The sequence below is a fragment of the Thermobia domestica genome, chromosome 12, assembly GCF_964235325.1.
Source record: "Thermobia domestica chromosome 12, izTheDome1.hap1.1, whole genome shotgun sequence".
Taxonomy (NCBI): domain Eukaryota; kingdom Metazoa; phylum Arthropoda; class Insecta; order Zygentoma; family Lepismatidae; genus Thermobia; species Thermobia domestica.
Window position 1 is genome coordinate 116,219,413 of NC_137465.1, and position 13,565 is coordinate 116,232,977.

The 13,565-nt window shown below is 39.3% G+C and overlaps 1 protein-coding gene across 1 annotated transcript; it reads left to right on the top strand.

Moving 5' to 3' along the window:
* Window positions 1–2,994: 2,994 nt before the first annotated feature.
* LOC145666082 (histone-lysine N-methyltransferase SETMAR-like) lies at window positions 2,995–3,408 on the top strand. Its single transcript, XM_081733177.1, has one exon. The coding sequence runs from the start codon at window positions 2,995–2,997 to the stop codon at window positions 3,406–3,408; it is 414 nt and encodes a 137-aa protein (XP_081589303.1).
* Window positions 3,409–13,565: the final 10,157 nt, after the last annotated feature.

Below are 13,565 nucleotides of genomic sequence, written 5' to 3' on the forward strand. Positions count from 1 at the left end.
CAGGTAGTATATCTTTGTATGTGAATTCTCTTTCCGAAAGCAAGTTTTATATATGCTTGGATTGATGATTAGCGTTCCTTTCACCAATGAGGCTCTATGAAGCGTGCATCACTGTTAGAAGTATATCAATGTTAGGATTATTTGTGTCACTATTAGCAATATGTGTATCACAGTTAAGAATACTTGTGTTACCATTAGGGTATGTGTATCACTGTTAGAGGTATGTGCGTTATATTAAAAGTGTGTATCATTGTTAGGAGTATGTGCGTCACTGTTGGAGTATGTGTATCATTATTAGAGTATGTGTATCACTGTTAGGAGTATATGCGTCACTGTTAAAATATATGTATTACTGTTAGACTGTGTATCACTTAAGAATAGGTGTGTCACTCTTAGTAGTATATGTATTACTGTTAGGAATATATGTGTCACTGTTAGAGTATGTGTATCACTGTTAGGAGTATGTGCGTCACTGTTAGAGGATGTGTATCACTGTTAAGAGTATATGCGTCACTGTTAGAATATGTGTATTACTGTTAAGAGTATATGCGTCACTGTTAGAATATGTGTATTACTGTTAGAAATATGTGCGTCGCTGTTAGCAGTATTTGCATCACTGTCAGGAGTATGTGTATCACTTTAAAAGTGTTTCATCATTAAGCGAAAACAAACAACAGATATAATCTGCTACTTGATAATGTACTGTTTCATATAGTATATAAGTAACTAATATCTGGTGTAGTAAAAAGTAATCCATTAGTCCCTCTTCATATTTATCCACTGTAGTGGCGCAACTCGGTGGAGCAACTGCTTGTGAAGCATTGCTTTAAATTGCTGCCTTCGTTTGCTTCCACTGCAGTTGCTTCCACTAAAACGGTTGCCGCCACCAACCGCTCTCGCGCAACTGTCTCGAGCAACTCTCAGTGTCCGTCACTCGAGGAAAAGCATTGCTTTAAATTGTAGCCTTCGTACGGGGACACTGAAGTGGCGGTCACCGCACAAGGTTGCCAGTGTATCTCGATGCCAATGTATGTATATGTTGTTAAAAAAAAAGAAAAAAAAGAGAAGAAGAAAAGGTGCTGATCAGACGAAACATGCACACTTGATCTTTCCGTGCCTGCCCTAGTCGCGGGTTTACTACCTCCCCGATGGGGGAAATTTTTAACACAATAGAAAATAATAATGAAAAACTTATTTTATGCATACCTTTATTTCGTTTTAGTAGAAATTTTAATGAATTTTCGTTTTACATATGTTGTGAAGAAAGACTTTAGTTTCTATAAATTCACGATCTTTTCTTGTTGTTTGAAATAGTTACAGAGAATGATGCGTTTTACGATATGCGTTGGCGCAATAATGAAATAAATTCGTTTTGAATTTTCGCCCGTAATAATTTGAATATTCCAACACTAAGAATTTCATTAAAGGGAATAAAATAATCGGATTGCAAGGGCGCCCATCAGGAGGGGCAAGGTGCGGCGATCGCCCCCCCTAGAGGAAATTGTACTTCAGAATATCGAAAATCCAATAGAATTTTTACATTAGTTACAGCAAAATTTGAAACTATTTTTGAAACGTCGCTTATACTGCCCCCCCTTGTAAACCACAACATGGGCGCCCTTGTTGGATTGTTGAACTTTATCTAGATTTATATTGTGACAAGGTGTTGAGGAGCACATGCACAGTGGGTTGCGAGGGAAGTGCAATACACCATAATTACCCGCCGCTTCGCCACTGTCTACTGCAAGTAGAACGTTCAAATTCTATTTAGCTTCGACGACCAATGATTAACGCCAATAGACTTGCTAAATCAATTATTATTTGGAGACTGTTTGACTTCTGTTATTATTATTATTATTATTATTATTATTATTATTATTATTATTATTAATAATAATAATAATAATAATAATAATAATAATAATAATAATAATAATAATAATAATAATAATATATTTTTGCACTTTTCTTCGTCTTGCTAATTAAATTTTTATTCAAAGTGCTCCCCTCAAAACGTTGCGCCCCTAGACTCGGGCCTAGTGGTAAATCCAACTCTGCCTAGTCGTTTATTATGTTTTGTTCTTTGGGTATTAGTCATTTATATTAATCACCAGATTAGCAGCCACACCTTATGCCAAATGAATCATTTCCGGATACGTTTATAACTATTATTATTATCACGTAATGGGACTTATAATATTGTATTCTTAGTCCGCCGTCCGTTACTCCTACGATAACTCTTGAACAAATACCAAATTGTTATATTCTGTTTTTACAATAGATATGTGGAGCGATTATGGTATCTCGTCCGAGTTCGTTAATGGAGACGATTAATGTACCGGACGTGGTAAAAATCAACCATTTCCGGTTTTAACGGTTTTAGAGCGAAAGCCATAATAGATAGCGAGAAGGGGTTTTCTCAAATCGATTAATTGTTCCAAGAATATCTTCCATGTCCATCCTTAATACTGTATTAAAACCGGAAGTGGTAGAAATCCAGTACGACTTCCGGTTTCAATATTAATCTATATAAAGAAAACCGATAAGAGAGCAAGTTCGATTTCCTTGGAATCGACTTAGCGTTTTAGCGACTTGAGACGGTGGAAATGCTTCTACAAAGTACATGAACCGGATAGTCGCCGAATGAACACTGAAATCACGAACCATGAACGGCTGTGTGTGTGTTTCTGCGTGTTCCATGTACTTCTGTGTATCCTGGCAACACCACTCATAATTTGAGCAATAAAAGGGGGGAAAACAGAAAATAACAAGAACCCTTGGTACCTGCTGTCGGTTGCTTGTCTTTTCACAATCAGTGGCGCAACTCAGTGTTTCCACTCAGTGGCCGCGAATGAAGAGGACCTTATTTGGCCAATAGATGGCTTCAGTGATCTGTATCTCGCGTTGTATAAGTCCGATCAGGTTCAACGTACTACAAGCACTGTTCAGATAGTTGTGATGAGTTGACTCAGTATTGTGAGAGCGCGACTCAAAATGGACATTAGCAAAGATAAAATACGCTATATTTTACAGTTTTTCTTCGATAAAGGCGAAATCACAAGTCAGGCGGCTGCAAATGTGAATAGTGTTTATGGTCCTGATACTGTAACAGCCAATCACGCGCAATTTTGGTTTCGTCGATTCCGTTCCAGTAATTTTGACGTCAAAGATGCACCACGCACTGGAAGGCCAAGTGTCGAAAATGCCGATAATATCATGGACATTGTCGCGTCCGACCGTCACGTAAGCACTGTGTCGATTGCCCAAGAGCTTAACATTGCACAAAAAACCGTGTGGAACAATTTGCATAAGTCTGGATACAAAAAGAAGCTTGATATGTGGGTGCCACACGAGTTAACGCAAAAAACCTCATGGGCCGAAATCGCAACAAAATCGACCCATTTCTAAAGTGGTTGGTGACTGGCGATGAAAAGTGGATCACTTACGACAACGTCACGCGAAAATGTTCGTGGTCGAAGCGCGGTGAGCCGGCGCAAACGGTGCCCAAACCAGGATTGACGGCCAGGCAGGTTTTGCTGTGTGTTTAGTGGGATTAGCAGGGAATTATCTACTATCAGCTGCTCCCCTACGGCCAAACCCTTAACTCGGAACTGTCTGTCAACAATTAGACCGTCTGAAGACAGTAATCGACCAGAAGCGGCCAGCTTTGGCCAATAGGAGAGGCATTGTGTTCCACCAGGACAACGCCAGGCCACTCACATCGATAGTGACTCGCCAGAAGCTCCGAGAGCTTGGTTGGGAGGTTCTTATTCATCCACCTTATAGTCCGGACCTGGTACCGAGTGATTACCATCTGTTCCTCTCCATGGCGAGCATGTTTGCTGGTGAAAAAGTCGCTTCAAGAGAGGCTTGTGAAAATCGAACTGTCTCAATTTTTTGCCGCTAGAGACAAGGGTTTCTATGAGAGAGACATCATGATATTACCTTCCAAATGGCAACACGTTATCGAACAAAACGGCGCGTATGTGACCTAAATCGGATCATTCTAACTATGGTAAGTCAAGCCTTCAATGTCATGCCAAAATAATGGATTACTTTTTACTACACCAGATATGTTCCAACAGAATAACTATTTCTGTGGCCTACCGGAGGTTAAACGCCGCATTCACAAAAGTTCTCCATTGTCATCTCTCCGTAGCCAACTGAATCCGCTAACTTTGTATTTCTATTTCTGCGAGACTCATCTTTATTTTGTCCTCCTATCTGCGCCTAGGTCTTTATGTTTGTATTTTGCCGATTGGATTCCTAGTTATAATTTTGAAAACATTTATTATTTATCCCATCCTGATTACATGACCTGCCCTCCTGAACTTTCTTGACTTAATGTCCATTCAATATTGGGGAAACCGTTTCTCGTGATGAAGTTTCTGGCCTGAACTGTGCCGTTCCTTGTTATGAAGTTTTAGTATTTCTGTCACTTTTAAGTTAGAATTTTCACCTTTATATTTTATTTTCGAATACTTTCAGTTTGTGTTGTGTCCTGAAAGTAAGCGACCATGTTTCGTAACCATACAGTACATCAAACATAATTATACGTAGTTTGATATATTTTAAACTTTAAATTATTCGACAGAATTCGTGAAAACAAAGAATTTGAACTGAATAATAATCCTAATTCCTTCTTCCTTTGAGATTAATTTTTTCGTGGATGAAGTTTTGGTCTCAATGTTGGTTCTAGATAAATATCCACTTTGTTGAAAGTATTGTTTGATATTTTAAAGTATTCATAACTTTACCGGTATTAAGTATTAAGTATTTACGGTCACACCGAATTTCCATGTAATATTTTCCTCTAGATGTTTAAGTAAAAAATGAAGTAGGCGAGGATGATAAAGGATTTAGTATTCTTCGGGATGAGTTTGAAAAAGTTATATTTGAGATTAAGAATGGAAAGGCAACCAGGACAGGTAATATACCAATTGAATTCACTAAGAATATGGGAGACAAGGGCACGAAAGAATTGTTTCGACTGTGCAATCCCAGGAGCGTGGCCAAAAGACTTCCTGAAGATGATCATGATACCGATGGCTAAGAAATCGAACCCAAATAGATGTGAAGATTATAGAACTATTAGTCTCATATCTCACAAGGGAACCTTCCGAAAATGATAGTTGCAGTGAAAGATGTGGCCTATGCCAATTAAAAGAGCTGTAACAGAGATGGTCATTCCCAAAAAATTAGCTGCCCATAGCAATAGGTTCAAGAAATATAAGGGGTGAAAGTTTGGGAAACGGCAAGTTTGGACAAGGGAGAAAAGTGCAAATTCCGCCAAAAAGGGGGGCACGGCAAAATACAATGCTGACAAGTGATGTATAGAAAGAGACTTGCCACAATAGGGAACAAATGAAGGCCACCAGTGGGGTTAACCGTGTTGCCAACTGCAATGAAAAGTATATGTTTTGCAAAGAACACTATATGAAGTGAGTGCAATATTCAGTGTCAACCTGTCATGTAGAACATAAGATATGGCCGGGCTGTGCATATTAGAATGAACAAAACAAGAAGCACCGACTATGCAGGAAACCGACGTCCCTAGAGTCGAAAAGAAAAACGAGTTCCAAAGTTGGTAACATTGGCCATGAACATCCAGACAAGTCTAATATAGTTAGGCCACTCGCTTCACAAAAAGAAAATTCCGGCAACAGGCATCACTCGGAATGCATCAATGCTAGAGTGATTGAGGCAATGTCAAGTCGGGGAACATGAAATGGTTGGGTTGAGCCAAAAACCGATAATAGAAGTAGTGAGCATAATGTCATGGTTGGGTCGTATGTGGGAATATACAGGGTGTCCCACCAAACTTTGTGACCTGGAAGATTTGCGAAACGAACAAAAATGTGACGGATCCAGTTGTGCAGGAATGTATCAATGTCAGGGGGTGATAAAAGTCTGTGAGAGGCAAGTGCCCCTAGGATCCCCATAATAGGGCCCCAGAAGCCAAGTTCAAACTTTCAAATGGCAACAGGGACCGAGTGGTAACTCTCTTGATATATCATGGAATGTGCAACAACACCTATAGGAAACATTTGTTATATGAAACATGTTTTTCAAAATAGCCGATACAAATATATGTTGTGTCTTAACATGGCATCGAACATTGTGATCTCAAATTGCTGGGAAGCGAAAAGAAATGTTGCAAATCCAGTTGCACAGGAATGTACTCATGTCGAGGGCCAAGAAAACTTTGTAAGAAGCAAGTCCCCCAGGGCCCCCATTATAAGGCTCGAGGGGTCAACCGCAACATTTCAAATGGGAACAGGGGGCGGATGATATTTCTCTGGATAGATACAACACCGCCTATAAGAAACATTTGTTTTATGAAGCACGGGTTTCAAAATGGCCGCCAAAAATGCGCGTTGTTCTTATCACCGAGCAGATATTTTTGGCGGTCATTTTGAAATCCCATATAGTAAATATTTCTGATATGCGTTGTGGCATATTCCAAGATTTATCGAAAGAAATATAACTCGACAGATGGTGCTATTTGAAATTTTGAAGTTGGCCCCTGGGACCCTATGATGGGGACTTGGGGGCACTTGCGTCTCAAAGAAGTTTGTCGCCCGCTGACATGGGTACATTCCTGCACAACTGGATGTGTCACATTTTTTCGCTTTAAAAGTATTTCAGTCGCAGAGTTAGGTGGGACACTCTGGATATATCTTATAGGCGGTGATAGTACTGCAGACAGCAACACACAGTAGATCAAGCCTTTGATTATGTTTGCTTTCTACAGGTGTGGATATGTGATAGAAAGACCGAAGGTTCCGACACCTCTAGAGTACTGCTTCGAGACATTCACAGGCGATCATTGTACCATGTGTGACGGATTGGCAGTATTCCGCTGTGCTCACTGCAAATGTATCTTCGGTTTGGACCATTGTCTCATCGAACAATTGCACGTACAATGTGGACGAGCATGTACAAATGATGCGGAGGCTAATGCCAGTTGTCGAAATTTTCTTTGTGTGAAGCGAGTGGCCTAACTATATTAGAATTGTCTGGATTTTCATGGCCAGTGCTGCCAACTTTGGAACTCGTTTTTTTTTCGACTTTTTTCGACGTCGGTTTCCTGCATAGTTGGTGCTTCTTGTTTTGTTCATTCTAATATGCACAGCTCGTGATCAAATGTGGCGCATTATGGCCAACTCCGCCTTTCCCGTATTTTTCATACTTCTGTTTTTTCTATTCTCTTTTGTTAGATTGTACCACTGATTATACACTCATATCTTATGTTCTACATGACAGATTGACACTGAATATTGCACTCACTTCATATAGTGCTCTTTGCAAAACATGTACTTTTCATCGCAACTGGCAACACTGTTAACCCCACTGGTGGCCTTCATTTGTTCCCTATTGTGGCAAGTCTCTTTCTATACATCACTTGTCAGCATTGTATTTTGCCGTGACCCCCTTTTTTGCGGAATTTGCACTTTCCCCCTCTTGTCCAACTTTGCTGTTTCCCGAACTTCCACCCCTTATATTTCTTGAACCTATTGCTATGGGCAGCTAATTTTTTGGGAATGACCATCTCTGTTACAGCTCTTTCAATTGGAATAGGGCACATCTTTCACTGCAACTATCATTTTCGGAAGGTTCCCTTGTCAGGCAGCTAAAATTCTGCTTCGAATTCTGAACAGAAGGTTGTATGGAAGAACAAATGAAAAAGTTGAGGAGGAACAATTCGGGTTCAGGAGAGGTAAGAGAGATCGCTGAAAAGTTTATAGAAAAAGGGAAAGAGATGTATACACAACTCCAAAAGTGCATTACCACCTGCAATTCTCGTTTTCCTGCAATAGTAGTCAACCCAAAAAGCTCGGCGGTTGGGTTGGTTCCGAATTCGAAAGGCGTTGGACCAAACCTCAATTTTGTTAAAAATATATCAGTGTGGCAAACTGAAAAATATGGAAATAAAACAAATTGTTAAGAATGACAATTTTATTATCGTGACGGAGTTGGATGACATCAAAAGTTACAAAACGATCTTAGTTAAGCAGCTCAAAAAAGATGAATGGCAAAAGACACATATCAGAAAAAAACATTTCTCTCCTTCTCCCGCAGAAAAAAAAGAATAAAGTTACATAAAGTAAAGGTTTAATATAAAAGCCTCACCCAAAATTTTGAAAATTGACACGCGAAAGCAAGAATAACTGAACCGAAGTGAATAAAACTGTACACAGATATTGCAGACGTAAAACGTGGGAATACAGGCTTCATATTTTCCTAGAAAAAAGGTAGGGTGGGGCACGGACCCCTCCAAAAACTTGATCACGAGATATAAAAAATGCTAGTAACAGTATGTCAGATGTGTGTAAAGGACATTAAGAATTGTAACGAAACTTTTTCTATGGACAACTCGCAAAAATAAAGGAATACGAGTTTTTAATGTTCTGCGGAAAACAGTTTTAGAGGGCAAAAGACCCCACGAAAAAAATTGAAATTTGACGCCCGAAAGGTAAGAAGAAGTGAACCGAACTGAATTAAATTCTGCACAGATATAAACATAAAATGAGAGAATACGGGTTTCTTATTTTCCTTTAAAAAACGGCTGGGTAGGGCACGGACCCCTCCAAACATTTGATCACGAAATACCAAAAGTGCTAGTAACAGTATGTAAGGTGTGTGTAAAGGAAATGAAGAATTGCAACGAATCATTTTGTATGAAAAATAACCATAAAATAAATCAATACGAGTTTCTTATTTCCTGCGGAAAAACTGTTTTAGGGTCAAAAACTCCCATCCAAAATTTTGAAAGTTGACACCCGAAAGACAAGAAGAAATGAGCCGAAGTGAACGAAATTTGCACAAGTACTGCAGACGTAAAGTAAGGATAAGGGTTTCATATTTTCCTAGAGAAAACAGTTGGGTGGGGCGCCGACCCCCCCCAAACGTTTCATAACGAAAAACCAAAAATACTACTAATACTATGTGAGATGTGTGTAAACGAAATGAAGACTTTCAACGAAATTTTTTGTATGGGAAATGCGCTGAAAACAAAAACTACGGGTTTTTAATTTTTGCGGAAAAACGGTTTTATGGGGCAAAAGACCCCATCCCAAAATTTTGAAATTTGGCGCCAAAAGGGATGAAAAAGTGAACCGAAGTGAATAAAATTTTGCGCAAATATTGTAGACATAAAATGAGAGTTAACGGGTTTCGCATTTACCTAAAAAAACGGTTAAGTGTGGCACGGACTCTTCCGAATCTTTGATCACGAAATTTCATAAGCGCTAGTAACAGTATGTCAGATGTCTGCAAAGGACATGAAGAATTGCAACGAAACATTGTGTATGGAGAATACGCAAAAAGAAAATGAATACTTGTTTATTTTATGCGGAAAAATTATTTTGCGGGCAAAAGAACCCACCCCAAAATTTTGAAAGTTGACTCCCGAAAGGTAAGAAGAATTGAGCCGAAGTGAACGAAATTGTGCACAGATATTGTAGACATAAAATTAGGGATTACAGGGTTCGTATTTTCCTGGAGAAAAGGGAAGCGTGGGGCGCCGAACCCTCCAAACCTTTGATCACCAAATATTGAAAGTGCAAGTAACAGTATCTGAGATGTGTGTAAAGGACATGAAGAATTGCAAGATATCTTTTTGTATGGACAATACGCAAAAAATAAAGGACTACGGGTTTTTTATTTTCTGCGGAAAGACTGTTTTATGGGGCAAAAGAAGCCACCCCAAAATTTTAAATTTGAAGTTGGAAAGGTCAGAACAAATGAACCGAAATGAGTGAAATATTGCACAGATATTGAAGGCTTAAAACGAGGGAATACGGATTTCGTATTTTCCTGGAAAAATGGCTTGGGTGAGGCACGGACTCCTTCAAACATTTTGAACACGAAATATCAAAAGTACTAGTAACATTATTTGAGATGTATGTAAAGGACACGAAGAATTGCAACATAATTTTTTGTATGGACAATACGCAAAAAAAAAAAAAAATAAATAAATAAAGGAATATGAGTTTCTAATGTTCTGCGGAAAAACGGTTTTAGGGGACAAAAGACCCTATCCAAAATTTTGAAAGTTGACGCCCGAAAGGTAAAAAGACATTAGCCGAAGTGAATGAAATTCTGCACAGATATTACAGACGTAAAATGAGGATATGAGTTTCGTATTTTCCTGAAGAAAAAGGTTGGGTGAGGCGCCGACCCTCCAAACCTTTGATCACGAAATATCAAAAGCGCTAGTAACAGTATGTCAGATGTGTGTAAAGAACATGATGAATTGCAATGAAACATTGTGTATGGAAAATAACCAAAAATAAATGAATACTGGTTTCTTATTTTCTGCGGAAAACTGTTTTAGGGGTCAAAAGCTCCCTCTCAAAATTTTGAAGTTGACACCCAAAAGAAAAAAAGAAATGAGCCGAAGTGAATGAAATTTGCACAGATATTGCAGACGTAAAATGAAGATATGGGTTTCGTATTTTCCTAGAGAAAACAGTCGGGTGGGGCGCCGACCCCTCCAGACGGTTGACAACGAAAAATCAAAAGTGCTACTAACAGTATGTCAGATGTGTTTATAGGACATGAAGAATTGCACCGAAACTTTTGTATGGACAATGCGCTGAAAACAAAGGAATACGTTTTTTTTATTTTTGCGGAAAAACGGTTTTATGGGGCAAAAGACCCCATCCCAAAATTTTGAAATTTGACGCCAAAAAGTAAGAAAAAGTAAACGGAAGTGAATGAAATTTTGCACAAATATTGTAGACATAAAATGAGGGAATACGAATTTCGTACTTAACTAAAAAAAACAAAAAAAAACGGTTAGATGGGGCCCGAACTCTTCTGAACCTTTGATCACGAAATATCAAGAGTGCTATTAACAGATTGTCAGGTGTGTGTGAAGCCCACCAAGAATTCCAAAGAAACTTTCTGTATGGACAATACGCAAAAAATAAAGGAATACATTTTTTTATTTTCTGCGGAGAAACAGTTGTAGGGGGCAAAAGAACCCACCCAAAGTTTTGAAAGTTGATGCCCGAAAGGGAAGAAGAAGTGAGCCGAAGTGAATTAAATTGTGCACAGATATTGTAGACATAAAATGAGGGAATACGAGTTTCGTATTTTCCTTGTGAAAACGGAAGTGTGGGGCGCCGACCCCTCCAAAGCTTTGATCACGAAATATGAAAAGTGCTAGTATGTCAGATGTGTGTAAAGGACATGAAGAATTGCAACACAACTTTTTGTATAGACAATACGCAAAAATAAAGGAATACGGGTTTTTTATTGTCTGCGGGAAAACGGTTTTAGGCGGCAAGAGAGACACCCACAATTTTAAAAGTTGACGCCCGAAAGACGGCAAGAAGTAAACCAAATTCAATCAAATATTGCACAGATATTGTAGGTTTAAATTGAGGGCATACGGGTTTCGTATTTTCCTGAGAGAAACGGTTAGGGGGCAGGGACCCCTCCAAACCTTTGATCACGAAATATAAAAAATGCTGGTAACAGTATGTCATATATGTGTAAATACCACGAAGAATTCCAACGAAACTTTTTGTATGGACAAATACGCAATAAAATAAAGGAATACTTTTTTATTTTCTGCAGAAAAACAGTTTTAGGGGACAAAAGAACCCACACCAAAGTTTTGAAAGTTGACGCCAGAAAGGTAAGAAGAAGTGAACCGAAGTGAATCAAATATTGCACAGATATTGTAGGTTTAAATTGAGGGCATACCGGTTTCGTATTTTCCTGAGAAAAACGGTTAAGGGACAGGGACCCCTCCAAACCTTTGATCACGAAATATAAAAAATGCTGGTAACAGTACAGTACAGTGCAGTAAGTAAAGGCCACGAAGAATTCCAACGAAACTTTTAGTATGGACAAATACACAAAAAAATAAAGGAATACTTTTTCTTCTTTTCTGCGGGAAGACGGTTTTATGGGGCAAAAGAACCCACCCCAAACTTTTGAAAGTTGACTCCCGAAAGGTACATGTTGTCTCAAAGGTAGAGGGCATTCTTTATTGCTATTTTGAGGCAAAAAAATTCTAAGTCCAGCTTCGGGTATTTTCGGGAAAAAGTAAACCAGGTTCGAACCTCGAAGCCAATCTTTGCAATCTGGAGAAATTTTGCAAATGCGATTTTCTTCTTTTAAATATAATAAGACTTGTTATTAATTGTATAAAAAAAGCAACATTGATTGAAATACTTAATAATACAATATTTCGAAACTTTGTATTAATATCAGCACATGCTTGTTTGACATTTAGCTCTCCATACATAATGAAACATTTAGATACGTAAACGAATCTTTCCATATGTGAAACAATGCAGAAAATTAAGACATAGAACACAATTCTCGCCTGAGTACTAAAATAAAAGTCAAAATAGAACAAAAACAGCCTTTGCAGTGGATATGAATCAGAGCCCTGCACGGGCTGGGCGTGTCCTGTTTGGCCCGGACACAAATGCTATAGGGCTGAACCGGGCGCATGTATTTCCGGGCCAAGCCACTCCGGCCCGGGCACACAAATACGGGTTGGAAACTAATGTTGTCATTTTTTTCCTTAAATGTCCTCCACTACCCCTGCCTTTGCCGTGTTCGTACGGTCTTACTGTCAGTCATGTTAATCGTAGTGTGTTTGGGAAACTGACTCTTTATTCAAGAATGCAAAGTACAGGGTGCGGCACTAAAACCGGCCCGTAAAGTGAACGCATAAAATGAAATGTAATGTATTGAATATGATTAACTACAACACATAAATGAAATGTAATGTATTGAATATGACTACTCACCTTCACAGTAGCCTTCACAGCAGGTGCTGAAAGTGTCCTCCGCCCACTTCAACACACATGCGAGCACGATTGAGGAGATTCATATATACCCTTGTCAGTTCTTGTGTTGTAATGCTATTGGTGACATCCTGGATCCTGGTCTTGAGTTCTTCAATTGTGTGTGGATTTGTTTCGTATACTCTTCCCTTTAACACTCCCCATAAGTAAAAGTCACACGTGGATAAGTCTGGTGACCGAGGAGGCCACAAGCCTTTGCTGATTGTCCTCTCTGGTGTAAACATCTCATGCACAAGGGACAATGATGCAGCTGATGTGTGGCATGTTGCACCGTCCTGCTGAAAGTAACATAACTGACGCTCCTCTTCGGGCAAGTGTGTATAAAACTCCTCCAGGATTCCCATATACGTCACTGTTCACTGTCGTCTCAAAGATTATGGGCCCAATAACGCGTGTGGCGGAAATGGCACACCAAACACCAATCTTCTCATCATGCAAGGGTACCTGGTGGATTGCGTGTGGATTTTCTGTCGACCAATGCCGGTTGTTTTGGGAATTTACGTACCCAGACAGGTGGAACCACGCCTCGTCACTCATGATGAGCATTAGTGGATCCAAGAAACCACTGGCAATATTGCTCAACAGCCATGAACAGAAATGCACCCTCTTCTGCAGGTCAGGCTCCTTCAGTTCTTGCACAACACTTTTAACTTCAGTCCCCTTAAAACACGTCTGCAACTTCTCTCACTCGCATGAACCTGTTGACTCAATCTCCTGGTTGACTTTCGA